Below are 24,951 nucleotides of genomic sequence, written 5' to 3' on the forward strand. Positions count from 1 at the left end.
ATAAATGTGACCCAAAAAGTAGACAGACTCCTGGGATACTGAAGAGCTAAAAATTAAGCAAGATTTATGATTGATTAGATGTGAGAGGTAGGGAGAGGGAGTTGTCAAGGATGATTCCCAGGTTTCTGGATGGAAACATGATAATGTCTTTTACTGGGAGAAGAAACTTAGCTAATCTACACTGAAGTCTTATGGATTTATGAAAATTAATTTCCACATCTACAATTTAAAATTACTGCCAGATACTTAGAAACATCTGGCTCATTTTTCTCTTGCAACAGAAAAAGGAAGAAATGCTTTAAAATTCACCAGTGCCATGGTTTCACTAGTCACTCACACACTCCACAGTGCTTTTATATCCTACTGGTATCTTAAAGAAACTAGCATTATTTACAGAAGGGCTATAAATAGGTTGTTAAACAGAGCAGCAGGACCACTTTTGTTGGCCATTGCTTTTTAGAGATAAATGGGAAAGAGCTATAATGGCACTAAAAGGAATCCAGCATTTTTTTTTTCTTTTCAAAACTACTAATTTCCCGGGCTTCCCTGGTGGCGCAGTGGTTGAGAGTCCGCCTGCCGATGCAGGGGACATGAGTTCGTGCCCTGGTCTGGGAAGATCCCACACGCCGCGGAGCGGCTGGGCCCATGAGCCGTGGCCGTTGAGCCTGCGTGTCCGGAGCCTGTTCCCCGCGGCGGGGGAGGCCACGACAGTGGGAGGCCCACATACTGCAAAAAAAAAAAAAAAAAAAAAATTTCCCTACTTGGTCCACTGAAAATGATGAGAAGCAATGACAACCCAGCAGAAATGAACACAGTCCCTAGATTGTGGTTTCTAAAAGCTATTCTCCATCAAAAGGAACATTCCAGTGCTCCTTGGAAGACTGGCTAATGCCAGATGTAGGATGATACAGGGTATGTGCAGATCAGCCTAGTACATCCTGCTATACCAAAAAGCAAGGAAGCTATCAAAAACTGAGACTTGTTAAAAAAAAAAACCCAGGAACCCACAGTGAAAAAGACTCCCACCGGAGTCATTTAAAAACGGTGTTCTATTGCTTTACAAGAAAGTTCTACTGCCTTAAAAACCAGGAATCTATACATAAACCAATTTCACTTACAATTAAAAAAAATTGTTTAGGTAAGCTTTTCCTTCATATCCGCATGGCCTCTACTTATTAAAAAATCTCATAATGCCAGGGATTTATTTCTATTCATTACTATACACCTCAGGGTCTCAAACATTTACTGAATGAATGAATGGAGGTGGTACAGGTAATGGATAGCTAACTGCACAAAATTTTAAAAATAGGTACATTTTACTTCAGTGTAAAATGTCAGTATTTTCTTAAGCTAATGTTTATTTCATCTTAATAGTAATCTTAATATTCATTTCATTTTAATAAACAATTCATATAAAATTCTCACAGCTGTCTTACCCAGTGTCCTCCATTAACGCCAGAGTGATTCGAGAGAGGACTCGGTTCTGGGTGTGAGAACCAGTCATTGCTTCATTCTGAAAATCACCAACAGATTTTAATTAGAAGACTGGACTCCTTGCAAGTCCCAATAATTTCCGTGAGTGCTTTGATGTATATTTAAAATGTTGCAAGTGTGAGGGCTGACAAAATATTGACTTAAAATAGTGGAATACATAAGTCGTCTTTAAGATGACAAGACTGAAGCTTAAAGCAAAATCTACTTTCTGCCTCAAATGTCTATAGTGTATACAATTTCCCTGTAATGATAGATAACTAGCATTTAGAACTCTGTGATAAAAATGAAGATAAATATATGGAAACAGAAATACTGTAAAAACATTACACTATTCAGGCAAAGTAAAGTGGGTGGTTGAGACAGATGCCCAGATAATGGAGTGGGGAATGGAATACTTGCCTGAATTACAAAGAAAATGCTTTTATAACCAACTTTCTATACTTTGCGATCACATATTAATATGCAAAACAAGTATCACAGAATCATAGGATCAAAGGAGTTGCCTGAGGGAACCAAAATATCAAGGTCTACTAACTACCCAATGTCTTTTTTTTTTTTTTCCAGTGTCTTAATTTGTATAATAAAATTCCTACCAGGAGGTCACCTAATGGTAAGGACTTCACTGTCTCTCAAGGAAGCATATTCTATCTTTGGGAAGCTCTGATTATTCCTTTTTTTGGGCAGGGGGGCGCCTGTACGGCTTGCAGGATCTAAGTTCCCAGACCAGGGATCAAACCCATGATTTGATCAGCAGCGAAAGCATGGAGTCCTAACCACTGGACTCCAGGGAATTCCCGTATTCTGCTAATCTTTATGTTGAACACTGGATGGCCATCTCAAGTACTTTAATATCATCTTTTAAAAAAAATAGTTCAAGGACACAAAGTTGATTTCAGAGGAAAGGCAGCAGTTAATGAAACTAATAAAATGACTACTCTCAAGTTTTCTATTGAAAACTAAGTAAATTTTCATTTCTGGACAATCTACAGCTTTCTAAAGGGAATCACTTGAGAAAACTGCTTAAGGAAAATAAACTTATTCCCATGTGAGAAATAAGTGTACGTGTCTTCCGTAAGTTTTTATCACTGTTACTTTGTGGTCACCTAGATAAGAACAGTCAGCACAAGCATTAATTTCACTCTTTTCATAATTTTGCTAACTTGGATCATGGTGTATGTAACCTGCAACTATTTAATTATTTAAACAGATGTCTAAAAAAAAAATACACACACACACATACCCATACACACATATACACCCTTTGACCCAGAAATTCCATTTCCAGGGATTTATCCTTCCTTTTTCTATATAAACAAATCTGATCTTGCATTAACTTTCTAGTTCTGCTCCCCTGGAAACCTAATAAGGGTGGAATGTCAACTGTGTTACTAGGCAACGGGACTTAAGGAAAAAACACCACCTGTTATGCCTCTAGACTTGGGATTACTATAAATGAACATGAATACCTGTTGGTAAACCACAGTTTTGGACTTCTCTGTGTGCAGTGATTCTTATGGGTATGTCCCTTACAGGCATCTGGAAGTTATGTCTATGAAATTGTTAAAAAAAGATATTGGTTCTTATTTGGGACATGGTACTTCTAAGCCAGGCTGGTTCTTGCACCCCTCTATTATGGTCTTGTGCTTATGGTATTTGAGCTGGAGGGAGAGGGAGAGAGGCATGGATGACAGCCGTTAGACTACTGTGTAGAGCACTAGAGAAATGCCTGACTCTGACATGCTGGCATGCTGTACTTTCTTTCTTGTATCCTTCTAATGGTTTTTGAATGTGACCTGTTTAGGTCTTATAGGTTTGACTGACTGTTTAGTTGAACCAAAGAACACCTACTGGAATGCCACTCCTGTAAGGCACTGAAGATATAAATAAATTGCTCATTACAACATTTTTAAGACAAAAAATATAAAACATAATTATTCATTAAAAAGGACTGTTTTTACATTCATATAATATTATGTAGCTGTTTAAAAATAAGTAGATCCATGTATACAGTCTATTCTACTAATGCATGTATTTTTGTAATGTAAATGAGCTCATGTGAGACTAGTAAATAAGGGAATGACATCAGTATAAGATGGAATCATGTTGGTTCATAATGATTCCTCTCTGGATTTTAATGTTTTGTGCAATGGAGCAATAGCAGCTAAATTAATCACTTTGCTGTACACCTGAAACTAATACAACATTGTTAATCAACTATGTTCCAATATAAAATAAAAATTAAAAAACAAACAAAAAACCAAAATACACTAAGAGAGCAGAACACAGCAACAGAGGAGTGCTGTGCTGTGTATGATGCTCATTCACTCCATGTTCTTCCAACTGGCTCAGTATGGCCAGAGGCTTTGTCTTCGAAGTGTTTGTTGCATTGTTCTCTTACCTTTGTACATTTTACTCTTGTCCCCATTATTCAGATTTATAGTCTCCCATCTATCTACCATTGCCTTTTGCTACTGTTTAAGGTAAAGAAATACTAGAGTAAATACAGGAGTTTATTTATTGGAAATATGATGTCTTTTCAGACTGAGCTAGTACTTTTATTATGACTTATTGCTTTTGTTAATAACCTGGTATTTGTGTTTCCTACAATCCTTGTTACTTTTAGTGTTCGATTTTGAAGAAAGAGGTTCCTTAGGAAAGCATACATTGTATGATAGCAGAAGCACTTATACTGCCTTGGAAAGATGTCTAAGATATATTGTTAAATGAAAAAAGTTGCATAAATGTATGAACCTATTAAAAAAAAACTGTGTGTCAGTGTTTCTGTCTATCTATCTAACATTTCTGGAAGGATATTTAAAAAACTTAAATAGTGATTACATCTGGAAAGTGGATCTGGAAAGCTAAAGGGGAAAGGGACTTTTTAATTTTTTTTACTTTATAACCTATTATATGTTTGAATAAGTTGAGTACGAATTCTTTTATTAAAGAAAAAATATGTCTAGTAAAATTCTAAAATAAACTGACCTCTAATAATCGCTTTTCCCAATGGTTGAGCTCAGTGCCCATACCACCTTGATTTTCAAGTTCCATTCCCTCCAGAATTGGACAGTTAAAATGTTTTCGTGCTTCATCCTAATAATCAGAAAAAAATAAATAAATAAACCCTACAAAAGTACAACATAACGGCAAACTCCTTACCACACTGGATATAATAAAGTAGTCATTAAAGAATTACTTTGGTGAGAAGAGAGAATGTCTTTTAAAAATATAGTTTTTTTTTTGTTTGTTTTTGTTTTTTGCGGTACGCGGGCCTCTCACTGTTGTGGCCTCTCCTGTTGCAGAGCATAGGCTCCGGACACGCAGGCTCAGCGGCCAGGGCTCACGGGCCCAGCCACTCCACGGCATGTGGGATCTTCCCAGACCGGGGCACGAACCCATGTCCCCTGCATTGGCAGGCGGACTCTCAATCACTGCGCCACCAGGGAAGCCCTAAAAATATAGTTTTTAATATAATTAAATATTTTGATACTGTCACACTTTTCTTTGCTATTGAACTACTATTTCTCTTAATATTTTTTCCTCTATTTGAAGATTTTGGCTTTAAGTCATGTATTTCAAAAAAGTTATAGACTGGTATGATTGCCATTTGCAACTGTTATGTCAACAATGATTTTAATGCAGGTATAAACTGCTCTTATTATGGATATAGTTTTTGTAAGAAAAATAAGTTGTTCATTAGAAAACAATTTTGTTCATTTGGTTTCGTCTGTCCTTCAGTTAGAGATTTCCAGGGATGGGAAATATCCCAAGAGCAGTGCAAAAGTTCAGAGGTCAGAAGGAGCTGTGTGTAGTCAAGGAAGGGGGAGAAGGGAGAATAGGTTTCTGTCATTAAACAAGAGGGTGTGATGATTAATTTTATGTGTCAACTTGGCTGGGCCACAGATAGCTGATCAAACATTATTCTGAATGTTTCTGTGAAGGTGTTTTTGGATGAGATTAACATTTAAATTAGTGGGCTTTAAGTAAAGCCGATCACTCTGTAACATAAATGGGCCACTCAGTTGAAGGCCTTCATAGAACAAAGGCTGACTTTACCCCTGAGCAAGAAGGAATTTTGCCAGCTGACTTCTTCTGGACTCAAACTACAACTGTTCCCTGAGTCTTCAGGTTGTCAGCCCACCTCATCAGATTTTGGACCAGCCAATTACTTAAAATAAATTTCTTTATCTTTTTCTCTCTCAACACATCCTGTTGCTTCTGTTTTTCTGGAGAACCCTGACTAAAACAGACTCCAAATGAAACGACCAGCAATTATGCATGTAGTACCAGGGATCCTAAGAGGTATCACAACAGACCACTGGTATCACAACTTAAAGCAGTGGGTAGAATGCAGCCATAAGAGTCATCGCCAAATTTCTGTTTCCTCAGATTGTGCTTGGCCTGTAGCTTTACTGTACTGCCTTTATATTATGTTTCCTACTACAGGCTTTGAAATTTAATCATTAGATCTTAAACAATAATGATTAGTAAAGAAGGGACCATAATGAACGAAAAGAGCAGATGGCTCATGAGACATGAAGTTCAGTGATACTCACAACAACACGAGGTGTTACTAGAAGATACACAGTGTGAGGAACTCTCTTATTATCTCGAATATCCCACAATCTCTCCACTTTTCGAACTACTTTATCACTCCATTGATATAATCCAAGACTGCAATTAAAGAATAAAAAGACAGTCCTTTTTGCAAATTCACCACCACTTTAAGTGTAAAAGTGTTTATGAATATCAATATGAAATTAAAATATTTGAGCTTACTATACACCAAGTGCAAGCAAAGACTTGATAGCATTTTCTAATTTAATCTTTTCAATAACTTTATGAGATTATCATCACTATTTTGCAGGTAAAGAGACAAGCTTAGAGAGATGAAGTAACTTGCTCAAATTCAAATAGCTAATTTTTGGCTAAGATGACAATGAATTACTTCCTCTTAACAAATTTACTGGATAAAACAAAAGCATGTCTAGAGACATATCCTAGTACTGCACATAACAAAACTTAACAAAAGGTGACATTTTAATTTAGTGGGAAAGCATAATTTACTTAATAACTGTGCTGTAAAACTGTTTATCCTACTAGGAAAAACAAAGTTAAATCCCTATTTTACTCCATATACAGAAATAAATTCCAGACAAATGTCAGTAAAAACGGCAGAGTAAGGACCCCTGAACTTTGTGAAAGCAATGGGGAAAGTATCAAAATTGGCCAAATGAACTTTTTCAGAACTCTGGAAATTAACCAAAGGCTTGTAGTAATCCAGGAAGCACTTCTTTAAGAAAAATGGATGAATCTCAGTAAGAACAGCAAGCTTTGTGGCGTTTTCCCATGCCCTCTCTCCAGCTTTGTGGCAGCTTTGAAAACCAACAGCCCACAATCATGGTGAAAACCAGCAATCTGGAAGCCAGAGGGAACAGAAGGGGGTTGACTGGCAGAATGCATTAAAAAAAAACATGATCCAACTATGTCTACAAGAGACACGGTTCAGAGTCAAGGATACAAATAGGTTGAACGTAAAAGGATTAAATGCCTTTTATGCCCATGCCTTAGAAAGATTATTAATTCCTTTCCTTTTTCCGTGGCAAGGCAATGTTTAAACATAAATAGTGAACAAAGCCAACAAGAAAATAATCAGTTTTTACCTCATTAATAACTCCAATATCCTCTTCATCATTCACATTTCAAGATTAATGGTTTCTCCAAATAAATAGGTTAGGGCCAAATCCGACTCTTTCTATGTCTAACACCTGAATTTCATATTATTATATTATGTCCATTTATACTGTAAGACTTCCTGCTTTTGAGGAATATCCCGAATGTAAGAAAGCACTGCAAATTATCAGCTTAACAATGGTTCTTGTGTGTAGTAATCTCTCTCCTCCTTACCTACATCACTGTGTAGATGTTGCCTATCTCACTATTTATGTGTTTCCCATAAAGACCACAATTCTTAGGAAAGACCAGACTTCTCCCATACCACCAAACGAACACAATCTAGGAAGTAAAACATGTATTTCTACATTAGAATTGTTTCTTCACATGTACTCTAAAAAAATACTATGATGAATAAAGTACTATCTGTTTTAATATTTACTTCTAGCTACCTAAATGGAGATCTTTGTGTGAGAATTAATTTTGTATTCTACATCCATATACCACTACTCTGATAAAGAGATGAAAGAGTGTCAGCACCCCGAGAAGGTTTCTTTATGCCCCCTCTCAATCTGTTCAACTTGTATGGCATTTAATAGCCTGCGACTTCAAGTAAAACTACTAATCTGTCTTTTACCGTTGACTGTTTTTAAACTCCATACAACTGAACTATGACTTTTTTTTTTTTTTTTTGGCTGCGTTGGGTCTTTGTTGCTGTGCACGGGCTTTCTCCAGTTGCTACGAGTGGGGGCTACTCGTCATTGCGGTGCGCAGGCTTCTCACTGTGGTGGCTTCTCTTGTTGTGGAGCACGGGCTCTAGGTGCGTGGGCTTCAGTAGTTGTGGCACACGGGCTCAGTAGTTGTGGCTCACGGGCTTTAGAGCACAGGCTCAGTAGTTGTGGCACACTGGCTTAGTTGCTCTGCAGCATGAGGGATCTTCCCAGACCAGGGATCGAACCTGTGTCCCCTGCATTAGCAGGTGGATTCTCTCTTTTTTTTTTTTTTTGCGGTACGCGGGTCTTTCACTGTTGTGGCCTCTCCCGCTGCGGAGCACAGGCTCCGGACGCGCAGGCTCAGCGGCCATGGCTCACGGGTCTAGCCGCTCCGCGGCATGTGGGATCTTCCCGTACTGGGGCACGAACCCGTGTCCCCTGCATCGGCAGGCGGACTCTCAACCACTGCACCACCAGGGAAGCCCATGCAGGTGGATTCTTAACCACCGCGCCACCAGGGAAGTCCCTGGACTACGACTTCTTTTATTGAAACTTGTAACTGTGATATTCATACACTTTACTGCATGCAGCAATAATGTGTTCTTTTTAGTGCCTTGTAGTTTTTGGTTATAGGAATATATCACGATTTATTTATCCATTCTTCTATTGATGGACCTTTGGGTGGTTTCCATTTTTTGTTTATTAATAACAAAACTGCCATGAACATTCATTTTCATGTCTTTTTGTGGACATGTGCTCTTAATTTAGAGATTTATTTTTTATATAAATGCATGCAAATGGTTATAGTTCTGTGACTGATATTCTATATAAAATTCTTGATAATTTTTTTTAGTAATTCTTGGTATTATTTCTTTTAGGTCCTGAACCTCTAGGTCACTGTTAATATGATGAGCTAAATAAAATACCAGTTAACATGTAAATATTGCCATGTACAGGCAATAATTATTAAAAAACCAAACTATAACCAACCCATATTTTCCCATGGCCTGACTCTCCTATAAAGTAATACAAGCTACAGAGTTGTGGAAAAGAGCTCTGCCTGGCAAAGAGTCCTGGTTCTTTGGATAAATCACTTAAGTTTTCTCCATCTCAATTGTTTCATCTGTAAAATGAAAAGGTGAAGCTAAATGAACTCTTTTTTTTTATTGGAGTATAATTGTTTTATAATGTTGTGTTAGTTTCTGCTGTACAATGAAGTGAATCAGCTATGTGTATACATATATCCCATCCCTCTTGGACCTCCCTCCCACCCTGCACCCCCATCCCATCCATCTAGGTCATCACAGAGCACTAAGCTGACCTCCCTGTGCTATACAGCAGGTTCCCACTAGCTAGCTATTTTACACATGGTAGTGTATACATGTCAATCCTAATCTCCCAATTCATCCCACCCTTATATCCTATCTTGTTTTAATAAGATAGGACATACAATCTTCTTAGGCTAACCATAAAGCCACTATTATTTATGGAACTTAACATGCTATGATTCTCAGCTGCTAGTCTTAGCACTCTCCTAAAAGAGAAGAACAAGAACAAAAAAAACCAAATACCTATAGTTAAAAGGTGGGAGACCATCTGCAAATCTTGAAGTTAGAGGATTTCCATCTTTATCATGGTAGAATGCAAATAGCCCAGCAGAGAAACCCTGTAAGAAAAAGTTCAAAATGTCTTACAGTGAAAAATATCAAATCTGACTATAGATATCACAACATGCCACTATCAAAAGAGAACACTGATACAACCACATAAAAGTGTCAGGCCAATATTTCTACAGGAACTTGCCATATACTGGAATTGGACTGAAATTAAGTGTTTCATATTATGAATTTTAAATTTCAATTACTTGAGATAATTCTAAGTGAGGAAACCAAAAGTAATAGTAACAAAGACATTCTTTGGTTGGTATAGACAATGCATTTATTTGTTTAAAGACGTGTTTATAATAGTTGGTCCTCTTCACATGAACTTACTAACAAACTCTACAATTGCAACCAGGGAAATGTTACTATTAACAACAATTAACAATACAGTTTAGAGCAGGGGGGTGTGCTAGTAAGATCACTCATAAAAATTCAAAGTCTTTGATACCAAAGTCCATATTTAATATATATCTATATCTAAAATAAAAAAGACTATAAATGTGTGTTTATGTGCGGGGGTGTATACTTCGGAAAAAAGATTGGAAACATATATCGAAATGTTAGCTGTGGTTCTTTTGGTGGTAGAGTAATGTGTAAAATCATCTGTATTTCTAAAAGTTTTTTACAATGTGAATTTGTGTGTTTATAATCACATTTTTAGACAGTATTTTAAAGAAGTCTTCAATTTTAATAAGATAGTAGCTACTTCACATAAAGGTATTCAAATTCCCATTCTCTATCCCCTCTCCCAAATAAGATGAGAAAATGGGCAAAAAAAAAAATTACTGACATTTGATATCTCCTATTTCATTAGTGAGATTTCTTTTCTTACTTTCTTTCCTAACCTAATAACTAAAACAAAGTGCTTTTGTAACTACTAATTTAAGTATGGTTTTTTTTTCTTTCCTTTTTTTTTTGCGGTACACGGGCCTCTCACTGTCGTGGCCTCTCCCGCTGCTGAGCACAGGCTCCGGATGCGCAGGCTCAGCGGCCATGGCTCAGGGGCCCAGCAGCTCCGCGGCATGTGGGATCTTCCCGGATGGGGCACGAACCCATGTCCCCTGCATCGGCAGGCGGACTCTCAACCACTGTGCCACCAGGGAAGCCCTTAAGCATGTTTTATACACTGGGACTATGCTATAGTTTATATCCAAATAACTAACAATCACAAATGATCACTTAATTCTTTGGCAAATGTCTTTGCTTACATAACTGTGACCTGTGTCATTCAAGGCTTGCCAAAATGATTAATGGAATCCAGAGTATTCTTTTATTCCTACATTTCTTCTTTTTTAATCTCTGAAGATGCAAAGAACATTTAATGGAGTCAGGTAAGAAAATCTAAACAGTTTTTAATATACAATTCACTGAAGTTATATAAAGCTTAAAATAGTATGCTGTGCCTCATCTTTCATAATATTCTAAATACACATTTTTTTCCACAATATCAATTTGAAAATTTTTCTAAGCACTCACATTTCAGAAGGCTTATCTGGTATTGAAAGAACCAGGAATGACTGTATTTGATAGCTAGAGCAATATATAACTTTATAGGGAATAAGTGTATTTGTTAAACATTTAATTCTTAGCATCCTCCAGGATGGTTTTTGAGACAAACTAATATTTTAAATTTCCTAGGTTTTTACAATTTTTTAAATAATTCAAATACACAAAAAAGTTTAAAAATCTAATAGAAACTTAGGTATACTCCTTAAGAGGATTTAAGATATTCGTTTTGCCAGATCTTCTTCAGACTTTTTTTTAAGAAATAAAACACTGCAGAATAAATACCGTTGAAGGCCCATTACCTTCACCCTTTCTCTTCCCACTTTTCCCAGGGGTAATCACTACCTTAAAGTCAATGTACATAGTAACTCTCACACATGTTTTTATATTCAATGGTGTCTGACTTTAATTTGAGATTCCCTGATTGCTAAAGTAAATCTGAGTATGTTCTCATATACTTCTTGGCCAATTGGACCTTTTCTTTTGTGACCTGCCTGTTCATAACCTAATTTACCTCATATCTGGGACCTCTGCATTCATGTTCACTTATATACTAGACTTAAAACCTGCTGTTTTTTTCTGGTTCTCTCAACATCAAGTATCTATTGTTTTTGGAGCTTAAAGCTTAAAATGTTACTTAGAATGATGCTTATCTTTCATCACAATAGCAGGTTTAACTTACTTTTTTAATAAAAGGAAAAGAGATGATTCATTTTAGAATCTCCTTACTTGAAGACCAGAAGTGCTATCTGGATACACTAGAGTTTCACTGAATTATCCAAGGTATTTGCTGATTTAAAGACTGAGGTCATACATAATAGCTCATGAAATAAGACTAATAAATGATAGTCACTAATTTTATTATACCTTACTATGTAGAGCATGGTGCTAAGCCATTTATGTTTCGTCTTATTTAATCTTCAAGAAAAAAATCCATTGTAGTATGTACTACTATATTCATTTTATAGATGAAACAGAGGCTTACAAAGGCTAAATAATTTGTAATAGATCCCAAAGATTTTTAGCAGTAAAGCTAAGGAGATTCACACCTAGATCTGCGTGATCCATTCTCTCCCTCTCTCTTTTTTTAATAATGTACTCTATAGTGGGTGCTACCATTTTAAAAAAATTTTTGTTTTTTATAAATTTATTTATTTATTTTTGGCTGCGTTGGGTCTTCGTTGCTGCATGAGGGCTTTCTCTAGTTGCGGTGAGCGGGGGCTACTCTTCGTTGGGGTGTGCAGGCTTCTCATTGCGGTGGCTTATCTTGTTGTGGAGCACCTGCTCTAGGCACGTGGGCTTCAGTAGTTGTGGCATGTGGGCTCAATAGTTGTGGCTCGCGGGCTCTAGGGCACAGGCTAAGTAGTTGTGGTGCACAGGCTTAGTTGCTCCGTGGCATGTGGGATCTTCCCAGACCAGGGATTGAACCTGTGCCCCCTGCACTGGCAGGCAGATTCTTAACCACTGCACCACCAGGGAAGTCCCATTCTCTCTCTTAATCACTGCATTTTACTCCCATCTATTTTCTAAACACATGAATGACATCAGGAGGACATTTCCTAGGTTTTAGGCAACTTTATTTAATTCCCCAGACATACTGTAAAAGTTTACTACTTTGGACCAATTGGGGAAAAGCAAAGTTCTGAATCAGTTAATATATATAAAATTCAGAAAGTCTAAATAGACCAAGAACACTTTTAGAAATGAGATCTCTGTAAGAGATAAGAAAGATCTATAATTAACATATCAGCTATCATTTTAGATGAAAGTGAATTTTTTTTTAATTACTAAGTTTCTTCTTAAGAAGCTTAATCATTTTTTCAAAACTCCTATTTGCCCAATAGATTTACTTGTTTCATTATTTTAGGTAGTATAAGTCAACCGAGCTGCTATCCTAATCATTAAAAATTGTCTACTGGCAGAGGTCTATTCAACTAGGTTTTACTGAACACGATCTAAGAAGCCACAAAATCTTAAATTTTAACATATACATCAAAATGAGAGTATAATCAGAAAATCAAGGCATGAAGGAGAGAACAATAGTTAACAGCAAAATTTACCAGGGCATGAATAATCTCATGTTTCACTGTAGACAGCATCCCAACAAACTCCTGAGGCTGGGTAGAGATCATATTTGGACACAGGTTAGCATATCCTGCAATTGGCCTGTTAAAACAGACATTAAATTTGTAATTATATTCCAGGACAATATGTATTATACTTATTAACCTATATTTTTCTATCAAAAACTGATCAAGGTCAGAAAAATCTTTGTGAAATATCAAATGTCATTTTACAACATAACATCTAACTTTCACTGTCTTTTACTTTCCAGACATATACCTGTGTTCTCCTATGACATTGCTAATCAGCAGCTGTTCCCTCAAGAGGATAGAGTCAGTTAATTATACTTCAGTGTGAATTTGTAAAGTATGTCAATATGTACCAAAAAAGGGAATGAACTAAAAAATTTTAATTATAACACTATTTTTCTTGCAAAATTCATTTCTGACTTCAGCATTTCACTATATATATAGGCACAGGGACAGACAAGTAGGTAGAGAGGAAAAGTAGGTACAAAAGAGGACAATAAGCAAATCATTCAGGTTGCTGCAAGTTGCTGAACCTTCTGATTTCCATTTCACTATTCCCTTTCTCCTGTCCCAATAATGCCTTCATTAACATAATTTTTTTAAATTTTATTTATTTTTGGCTGTGTTGGGTCTTTGTTGCTGCACATGGGCTTTCTTCTAGTGTCGTGAGCGGGGGTTACTCTTCGCTGCGGTGCGCAGGCTTCTCACTGCGGTGGCTTCTCTTGTTGCAGAGCACGGGCTCTAGGCACGCGGGCTTCAGTAGTTGTGGCTCGTGGGCTCTAGAGCGCAGGCTCAGTAGTTGTGGCGCATGAGTTTAGTCGCTCTGCGGCATGTGGGATCTTCCCGGACCAGGGCTTGAACCCATGTCCCCTGCATTGGCAGGTGGATTCTTAACCACTGCCACCAGGGAAGCCCAACATAAAGTTTTTTATCTTCCTATTATCTTCTTTCATACAGTATTCTATACCTTCTAGAATCTACAGAATTCTATATCTCTTTCTGAGCCTAGAACTTGAGAGTCCAAGAGCTCACGAGGACCCACAGTAATTCAATCAGTTTCACCACGCACCCACCTGCCTTTCAAAAGCTGTGACAAACAGTAAGGAACCCCAAGGTATTTCTCCCAACACTACCTCAACATTTTACCATAGAAATACCACAAACCTCCCCAAATGGTGATGGCCTATTTACAGAGTAACATTTGCCTTATTTAGTTAAAAAAACATACAGTGCACTTTCTTCATACTTGAAAACAACAGACTTGCACTTAGAAAAGTATGAGTATAATTCACTTACCAAAATATTGCCACAGTGACCTCTAAGATATAAAATAAACGTCACTATCAGGCTTAAACCCTGTCAGGAACTTCCTACTGCATTTATTATTTTTTTATTTTTTCCACAGTACGTGGGCCTCTCACCACTGTGGCCTCTCCCGCCGCGGAGCACAGGCTCCGGACGCACAGGCTCAGTGGCCATGGCTCATGGGCCCAGCCGCTCCGCGGCATGTGGGATCTTCCCGGACCGGGGCACGAACCCGCGTCCCCTGCATCGGCAGGCGGACTCACAACCACTGAGCCACCAGGGAAGCCCCCTACTGCATTTAGAATGAAACAGCCCTGTCTACTTCTCCCTCCAATGCATCCCCTAAAGCTCTCATCCTCAAGCACAGTTTCCACTGGAGTGGCTTCTAAGAGCAACAGGTAGACACAGCATTTTCCTAACATAAGCTCTTTCTCCAGCTCTTTATTTGGCTGAAGCCTATCGATTTTCAGGTTATATCTAAAGTTTCACTTTTTCAAAGAGGCCTTTTTTGCCCAGTGATCTAAATTATGTTTCCCGCTTTTGTTCTCTTTTATGTTGCAACACCCTGTCTTTTTCTACAAAGTATTTATCATATTTGAAGTCACATGTCTATTTGTATCAGTATTTAACTAACATCTGACTCCCTCTGTAATTTGTAAGTTCCATGAGACAGGTACACGTGTCTATTTTGTTCACCTAGTCTGCTGGCAACATATTAAGCACTCAAATATTTATGGAATGAATTAACGCAATATAGCAGTTTTGAAGGAAAGTTTCACTTCTACTAAAAAGATTCAAAAAGAACAACTTAAGATATTGCTCTTCTAACATCAACATTCTCCTCATAAGCAATCAAAATTTTCCCCATGTATGAGAATACATACATGAGTAGCTTCAGATTCACTGACACGAGGAACATTTATTCTTTCAGCTAGTCATTCACACCTAAAGTGAACCAAATGTTCAAGTGCCTTAAAGAAATATAATAGCAGTGAAAAGAAAGTGAGATGCATCTCTGGGCTATGGGATTCTCATCTGTGTGATAACTCCTATGTTGGATTCTCTCCCCAAAAGACAATTAGATACTTTAAGTACCTTCAGTATTATCAGATGCTGAAAGGAGCTGAACTAATCCAGACCCATCTCAGCATGGGATTTTATATCCCTCTCCCTACTTCCCCAGGGAAGCCATTCTGTTCCTAATACATAAGGTTCACTTTAACATGTCTTTTGTTTAAAAAAGTAATTAAAGCTCATTGGAAAAAGCTATATATCCAAACATATAGAAATGTATGAAGAAAAAAGTAAAAATTCCCTATTTTACAAACTACCACCACTAAATTCCACTATCACAGGTAACTGCTATCAACAATTGGGGTGCTTTATTTTTTAGAGTGACCAGCCATCCTGGTTTGCCTAGGACTGAGGGATTTCCCGAGATATGGGACTTTCAGGGCTAAACCAAGGGTACTCCCGAGAAAATTCGGATAGTGGGTAATCCTAATTATTTTTGACTTTTACCTTAGCACATTCAAGTCCATACACAGAATTTTTGTTTGTTTTTTTTTTGTTTTTTGCGGTACGCGGGCCTCTCACTGCTGTGGCCTCTCCCATTGCAGAGCACAGGCTCGGGACGCACAGGCTCAGCTGCCATGGCTCAAGGGCCCAGCTGCTCCGCGGCATGTGGGATCCTCCCGGACCGGGGCATGAACCCGTGTCCCCTGCATCAGCAGGCGGACTCTCAACCACTGTGCCACCAGGGAAGCCCCATACACAGATTTTTAAAACAAGTATGAAATCGTATTATGTACACTGTTTTGCAATGTTCTTCTGACACTCAACAGTATATTAAAAATGAGATTGTGTGTGTGCACAATCCATATGGTTTAGGTCAAATTAAGATAAAGAGCCATGATTTTACAGCACTGCTATTATGAAGGTATATTTCTCAAAGACACCTACTTTAAGAAGTATCTCATTTTATCAAGTAACTTGTCATTCATTTAGCACTTCAAATACCATATTTCCTTGATATTGAGACACCAGTAATTATAAAATTTCATAAATTTAATGACAGCTTCTCAGGAAAAAAGGAACAATCTATTAAATACATATATCCTTTTTACTAAACAATAGTACATATACATCTTCAAAACCATATAGCACTTCCTTCTTCAGTAATATATTAAATATTTGACTCGATGCATTCTCAACATTCAGAAGCTAAAGATTTTTGAGTTTACTTCATGGATCAATAATTATATAGTAACATGCTAACAGACTGCTTTCATAATCCATGATGCTGATTTTGACCTCCTTAACACCTTCAGTATTGACAGTATAATTCTGAAGCATATATTAGTGTTTCCTTTGTATTGGATACTTGGTCCTACTAATAATTTCATTTTTTCCTTAAATTAATTAGCTATCAATAGAACTGAAACAGCTCTTTAAAGTCAGCTAGTATTTTGATAGGTAGATGAATGTTCAGGAACTCAGCAACAGTCCTTACATTCACTGGATCATTGAATGTGGTCACTTTAACTCTCCTAGATTTGAGAATGTCACATACAAACTATACTGAGACATACCAGTTTCTACTGCCTTTAACTGATTTGTCTGGTGTGTAACAGGCAATCTTCTGTATGCATAACAACTTTATTTCAAGGCTGCTTCACTGAGAAAAAATTTTTGTAATATTTTTTAAATAAAAAAGAGGGAGCGGCTAGGCCCATGAGCCATGGCCGCTGAGCCTGCGTGTCCGGAGCCTGTGCTCCGCAACGGGAGAGGCCACAACAGTGAGAGGCCCGCGTACGCCAAAAAAAAAAAAAAAAAAAAAAAAAAAGAGTCCTTTTTTTTTTTTTTTTTTTGGCCAAGCAACATGTGGGATCTTAGTCCAACCAGGGACTGAAGTGGCTCCTCCTGCAATGGAAGTGTGGAGACTTAACCACTGGACCGCCAGGGAAGTTCTGGGACTCTAAATTTTTTAGAGACAATTAAGCTAAGTGAAGGACATAATGATATGACAATTAGATGAACAGTTATTTTGAACATCTTACAGTTCAGCACAGAAGTGCTAAAATTAAAGTTCAAATTGTTTCCTTAGAGAGGTGTCATCACTTTCAAAGAAAATTCTATTGACAGTAGACTTTTCCTTTGGAATTGGTACTTATACTACCATATGCATAGCAGTTGTATAACCTGGTTCCCCCACCACACCCCAATCCAGGCAGTACGCCATTTCTTACTACTGGAGGTAATCTCGCAAATGCAAACTTCTTGTACTCTCAACACTTAGAATATGTTTTAAGAGTTCTTATTTTAGATCTTGGGAAATAAGTCTCAGGGGAAAGTTTACCTGTCCATTTTTGCTTCCTGCTGACAATAGGCTGCATAAGAGATGATGTTTTCATGGCTGCACCTCTCAGTGGCCAGAGCACCAACATAAAGAACAAAGTCTGCATCCCGGACTCCCTCTTGGTCTGGCACACCCACTGCTCCACAGGGCCACTTACCCCCACAGCAGACTCTGCATTGCTATGCCCATGGGGGACAACAACGGAAAAACAGACCAGAGATGAGGTTAGCTATCAGGACTTTTAATTTATAATGAATCCAGACTCTAAATATGTATGATTTAATTTTTATTTATTATCCTTCAGCTTTTATCAAAATCCATACCTCTCTCTACTCACTTCCTATCTCTAATTTTAAATTTATTTTATTAAAATTTCTACTTTATATACTATAATCATAAATGTATAATATTAATTAAAACAAACAATTGCTATTTATAAAGGGCATGCAACCAGGGTACAAAAAGGACAGCAATAGAAAAGGTTTTATTAAACCCTGAAACTAGGTGAAAATTACAAGGGACCTTCTTGTACACATTTTTTTTAGCAATTTCCCATGAATCTATAGTTACTTCAAAACTAATTAATAAAAAACTTTATTTACTGGAAGTATTTTCCTATTATAAGTAATTCATGTATCTTGTTAAAAATTCAGATAATACAAAAGTATATAAGGTAAAAAGTTAAAGTCATCTTGTAATATTACCTTTGTTTCTAGTTTTCTAAGCAAACTTTGCCCTTTTAACATACGTTTTTTAGAGAACTTCTTCTATCAAAGTTCCTAAACAATCATAATCTCCAAATTATAAATAGGAAAATCAGTAAATGGTGTTTTTTTTAAGGCATAGGTGATGCTTGTAGAGAGAGAAAAGACAGAAATTCTCATTTCATTACATTGTTTACTCTTGCTTCTCTAATACATGTATTTATAATTTTAAAATTCAATTACTTTAATCTGTTAATAGTTGATATTAAGAAAAGCTGTGATTTAATAGCATTCTTTACATGATCTCTCATTTATTTAAAAAAAAAAATCAGGACCCCCAAGAAGATAAGTAGAAAGCAGAATTTGAAAAAGCCAAAAGAATTAAAAACAAAAATACCTTAGAAAAAAAGCAAAGAAATATGCCTTAAAATGTCTAGGAAATATCTCTAAATGTCTCAGGAAAAGAGATAAATATGTAATTAACAGGTTGTTTCAATTTTTAAACATGTTCCCCAAACCCTCTATGCTTTCAAGAAATTTGATAAAAGAAATGGAAGCTGAGTAAGTTAGCTGTATTAGTGCCAATATACAGGGTTCTAAAAGCCTTTAGTGAGCTTCAAATACTCTGAGAAAAAAATTATAAAGTAAACTTCAACTATATGCTTAATTTTGCTTACAAAGTCAATGTTTAATAATGTATTCATTTTCTAAAAGTAATGAGAGAACACAGCTCAATAGAGAAAAGCAGCTAAAGCAATAATCATATTTTCCAAAATATAGGTATAAATAAATTGGCTTTTTGGTTTACACATTTAAACTTTTTATATTTTTTCTGATACAAATAATAGATGCTTAATATGAAAAATCAGAACATTACAAAAATGTATAAGTTAACAAATAAAAGCCCTCCATAATCCAACTCAATGAAAACCATTAAAATTTTATGTGTCTCCAGATTTTTTAATATATGTATACCTCCAGATTACTTCATAATTTTTTATGTGTGTATACACTTCTTATTTTTTATGCTTTTATTTCAGCTTTACTGAAAGCTGAATAATTGATGATAATTTTTAATTTTTAAATGAAATAGACTAACTACCCATACTGATTTACAACTTTTTTTTCCATTTAAAAGCTTAACTATCTTTCCAAATCAGTATATAAAGATCTATTTTGTTCTTTTTTTTTTTTTAATATTGTTCATTTATTTTGGCTGCACCGGATCTTAGTTGTGGCATGCAGACTCTTAGTTGCGGCATGCATGTGGGATCTAGTTCCCCAACCAGGGATTGAACCTGGGCCCCGTGCATTGGGAGCAAAGAGTCTTACCCGCTGGACCACCAGGGAAGTCCTTCTACTTCATTCTTTAACAGCTGTGTAGTGCTCCATTATGTGGTTATGCCATAACTTAAGTAATATTAATATAGGCATATTTATAGTTTTGCAAAGAATATCCTTGAACATATATTACATAGTTATAAGTATTTTTATGAAATACATTTCCAGGTTGGGTTAAAGCATACACATTATTTTTATTTGAAGAGATAATGTTAAATTGCCCTTTAAAAATTCTGAGGTATATAGCTGCTAAAAGATGTTTTGGAGGGCAAAGATAAAGTCCTAAGCAGAAACGATTCAGCAGCCTCAGAGATAAATTGAAAAAAGAAAAAAATAATTAAATTCACTTGAAAACCAATGAAAGAATAAAATCAGCACACCTAACTGTGATTACTTTTGGTAGAGAATGAAGCTTTTGAACTTAAGTCTGTAAAATCTTCTTAGTGACAATCACAGATTGAAAATCTGTCATAAGTTTATCCTAAAGAATAAGAACGTTGCTAAGAGCAGGGTGAAATACCTGGAGGTGCTCCTCAGGCACTATAACGGGGCCACATCTTGTATGCTCTGCACATTCCCCAGTACAGCATCTATGGTGATCATTTTCCTTCCGTAGGTATTGGTATTGGTTTGTTGCACATTGTCTTCAGTTCATTCGTACATCAAAGTTTAATTACAAAAAAAAAATAAAGATGAGTTCACAGCAGTTAAAACATTGTAAAAAACTAGTAGCTGCTATGTTTATTTCATTTATAATAGTTACTATTTTAGTTAGAAAAGTAGTCTAATAAAGAATTTTGGTTCCATGGCAAATTCTTCTGATCTGGGTTTTCAAACACTCAAATACTTCAAAAGCCAATACTGTACACATGAAGGAAGGGGATATGGGAAAAAGGGTACAACTATACCCAAGGAAAAGATCCAGTGGGTCACCTCATAATGGAAAATCGGGGAAAGAATGATTACCCAACAGATGCTCTTTTATTCTTTTTAAATATCTTACAGTTTGGTCTCCAGGAACCAGCATAATAAAATACTCCAGTATAAAACTCACAATTTGCCATACTGACAGAATGGGGTGGGCAGAGTACTAAACAACTGAAGAAAATGACCTGTGTGTAATGTGACATACCTACTAAGTAATATGGTGCCCGCAGGTCTACGAACCTGAAAAGTCTTCTCTAAATAAGAAACAGCTTGTGGAAAAAGTTTGGTCTAAATAAAAGTTGGAAAAAAAAACCAGTCAGAATTACAGCTAAAAGATAAACTATATTTAAAACAAGTAAGCATAGGATATTAATGACTAAGGGGAAAGAAGGAAAAAGCCTTATAATTCTGGAATATAGGTACTAGTCAAAAGTTGTGTGACTATGGCTAGGGAAAGATTGAGTCTAGGAGCAAAGGAATTTCCTCATTTACTAGTTTAGTTTGGAGGAAAGTTCCTTCCCTACCCCATTTAAATAGAATATTATAAAACATAAATCACAACTATTAATATTACTTTAAATTTGAGACTGATTTAGATTATTCCAACATGAAGGTAGTTTATGTTAAGAAAATCGTATATTTAGAAGATCTACTTTAGCCTCACCCATTTCTGTGACCCCATAATGAAGTGGCTTAATGTGTGTGTGTGCCTCTGTAACAGTTAAAAAACTTATGAGGCTAGCACCTCTATAAATGACCTTGGCATTTCATACTATCAGGCCAATTAATCTTCATGAGAATGAGCATTTCCACCAAGAGAATAGTGTTCTCAATGTTTTTAAAACATCATCTTTTTCATCCTATCTGAAGCATGCTCTGCTCCCCTAAAACTTAAGAGGACAAGTAAAAATATGAGAATGATTTAATATCAAATTATAAAATGAGAAGACTAACTTAATATCAAATATGAACAAAGTTTTGGTGAGTGCATCATAAAAACACCTTGGTGATAATAGAAATACATTCACTACCAACACCTTTTATTCAGTCATTCACAGAATAGTTATGTGTATGTTTTTCATTACTGAAGTAAAATTTACATACAATAAAATGCACCATTTTAAGTGTCCAATTCAAGCTATTAGTATTTATTACATACCTTTACAAGGTGTCTTTTCTCAGGGAGCAACCTGAAAATGATGACATAAAACATAAAGATTGCCATGCTGAGGGCAAACCACTATCTCATTTTTGTTCAGAATACAACTGGCAGGAGTCCCAAGGAATGCTTTGTGGAAGCATGCCATATCAGTCCCTCTAAATCTCAATGAGCATTTAAGAGTTGATCACATACTGTCTCATTCATTTGGGAAGTTAAAGATAGGGAAAGACATCACCTACTCCCAATAGCTCTTCATAAACTACTACAGATTCATAATTTATCTCTTTTCTGGACACCCTCTAACTCTAAATTAAAAATTAGGCTATATCATCTCTCTGGTTAATAATTTTGTAAATGTTCTTACTATTGTATATATTAGTATTTTGTCTTATTGTTCCTCCAAGTACTTAAGTGCCTTCCAGGTCTGTTATTGACCACATAAGTAGACATACACTGGTGTGCTTAAATTATTCATGATGTATAGATTTAAATCATATCCCATGGCCTTCATCTTTCTAAACTAAAAAGCATATTTAGCTTAATTCCATTTTGAGGGTACACTAGCATCTACTTCCATTTATAGAACTCCAGGTAACAGATGAAAATATTTTCAATAGTTTGATTCTTAATAAAAAAAGATGACAGGGGCTTCCCTGGTGGCGCAGTGGTTGGGAGTCCGCCTGCCAATGCAGGGGACATGGGTTCGTGCCCCGGTCCGGGAGGATCCCACATGCCGCGGAGCGGCTGGGCCTGTGAGCCATGGCTGCTGGGCCTAAATGTCTGGAGCCTGTGCTCCGCAATGGGAGAGGCCACAACAGTGAGAGGCCTGCGTACTGCAAAAAAAAAAAAAAAAAAAAGATGACAAATAATGATGTACTTACTCTTCAATACTTTTATCGTAGACAGTCTTGATTCTTAAATGTTCATTAACATCTCTCTTTATAATATGATTTGCCTTAAGATGGACCTTATTTATGACCTAAAAAAAAGGAACAGATTTGAAAAAAATGTATAGATTAGTTAATTGAGGTCCCAACTTAAAATTAGTAAACTAAATTTCAAGTGTAATACCCAGAAAAAAATACAAGAACTAAATAAATTGAGAGACAGTTCATGCTCATGGATAGGAAGACTCAAAATTATCAAGATGTCAGTTCTTCCCAACTTCATCTATAGATTCAATGCAATCCCAATCAAAATCCCAGCAAGTTACATTGTGCATATCAACAAACTAATTCCAAAGTTTATATAGATGGCAAAAGACCAAGAATAGCCAACAAAATGTTGAAGAAAAAAACAAAGTTGGAGGACTGACACTACCTGACTTCAAGATTTACTATAAAGTTACATTATCAAGACAGTGTGGTACTGGCAAAAGAAGAAACAAATAGACCAATGGAACAGAATAGAGAGCCCAGAAATAGGCCCACATAAGTACATTCAACAGATCTTTGACAAAGGAAAAAAAGCAATACAATGGAACAAAGATGGTCTTTTCAACAAATGGTGCTGGAACAACTGGATATTCACATGGGAAAAAAAAATGAATCTGGAGACAGACCTTACATCTTTCAGAAAAATTAACTCAAAATGGAATATAGACCTAAAATGTAAAACACAAAACTATATAAAACTCTTAGAAGATACCATAGGAGAAAAACCAGATGTCCTTGGATATAGTGATGACTTTTTAGATATAACACTAAAGGTACGATCCATGAATGAAATAACTGATAATTTCAACTTTATTAAAATTAAAAACTTCTGCTCAATGAGGGTTAACATCAAGAGAATAAGAAGACAAGCCATAGACTGGGAGAAAATATTTGCAAAAGACAAATCTGATAAAGGACTATTATCCAAAATATACAAAGAACTCTTAAAACTCAACAGTAAGAAAATGAGAGACTTCCCTGGCGGTCCAGTGGTTAAGACTCTGCGCTTCCAATGCAGAGGGCCCGGGTTCGATCCCTTTTCGGGGAACTAAGATCCCACATGCCATGCCCAGCGCAGCCAAAAGAAAGAAAAAGAAAATGAACAATCCAAGTAAAACATGGGCCAAAAACCTTAATAGACACCTCACCAAAGAAGGTATATAGACGGCCAATAAACATACAAAGAGACGTTTCACATTATATGTCATCAGGGAAATGCAAATTAAAACAACAAAATATCACTATATACCTATTAGAATGGCCCAAATCTGGAACACATACTATACCAAATGCTGCCAAGGATGTGGAGCAACAGAACTCTCATTCATTGCTGGTGGGAATGCAAAATGTACAGCTACCTTGGAAGACAGTTTGGCAGTTTCTTACAAAACTAAACATACTTTTACCATAACCACCCAGCAATCATGCTCTTTGGTATTTACACAAATGAGTTACAAACTTATATCCAAACAAAAACCTGTTCATGGATGTTTATAGCAGCTTTATTCATAATTGTTACAACTTAGAAGCAGCCAGGATGTTCTTCAAGAGGTGAGTGGATAAATAAACAGTGGTACATCCAGACAATGGAATATTATTCAGAGCTAAAAAGATGAGCTATTAAGCCAGGAAAAGACATGGAGGAACCTTAAATGCATATCAGTAAGTGAAATAAGCCAATCTGAAAAGGTTACATACTATATGATTCCAACTATATGACATTCTGGAAAAGGCAAAACTATGGACACAGTAAAAAGATCACTGTTTGCCAGGGATAGAGGGGTGAGGGATTAATAGAGCACAGAGGATTTTGAGGGCAGTGGACCTGTATGATACTGTAATGATGGCTACATGTCGTTATACATTTGTATTATACATTTGTCCAAACACATAGAATGTACAACACAAAGAGTAAATCCTAATGTAAACTATGGACTTTGGGTGACTATGATATGTCAATATAGTTTCATCAATTATGACAAACATACCACTCTGGTTGGGGATGTTGATAATAGGGGAGCCTATGCATGTGAGGAGGAACAAAGTATTTGGGAAATCTCTGTACCTTCTTCACAATTT

At 36.4% G+C, this 24,951-nt stretch overlaps 1 protein-coding gene across 1 annotated transcript in view; it reads right to left on the reverse strand.

Annotated features, from left to right (window-relative positions):
• Positions 1-24,951, reverse strand: part of LMLN (leishmanolysin like peptidase) — a gene marked incomplete at its 5' end in the record, with an annotated part of 74,967 nt that overhangs the window by 32,049 nt on the left and 17,967 nt on the right. Inside the window, 10 exons of the mRNA XM_082839184.1 lie at positions 1,437-1,513; positions 4,480-4,587; positions 6,051-6,168; positions 9,452-9,546; positions 13,108-13,213; positions 17,804-17,982; positions 20,369-20,492; positions 20,981-21,063; positions 21,935-21,965; positions 22,819-22,916. Of these exons, the coding sequence (XP_082695310.1) occupies positions 1,437-1,513; positions 4,480-4,587; positions 6,051-6,168; positions 9,452-9,546; positions 13,108-13,213; positions 17,804-17,982; positions 20,369-20,492; positions 20,981-21,063; positions 21,935-21,965; positions 22,819-22,916 (1,019 nt within the window). The remainder of the gene's footprint in view (positions 1-1,436; positions 1,514-4,479; positions 4,588-6,050; positions 6,169-9,451; positions 9,547-13,107; positions 13,214-17,803; positions 17,983-20,368; positions 20,493-20,980; positions 21,064-21,934; positions 21,966-22,818; positions 22,917-24,951) is intronic.

Source organism: Leucopleurus acutus (assembly GCF_964270905.1).
Source record: "Leucopleurus acutus genome assembly, chromosome: 5".
NCBI lineage: Eukaryota > Metazoa > Chordata > Mammalia > Artiodactyla > Delphinidae > Leucopleurus > Leucopleurus acutus.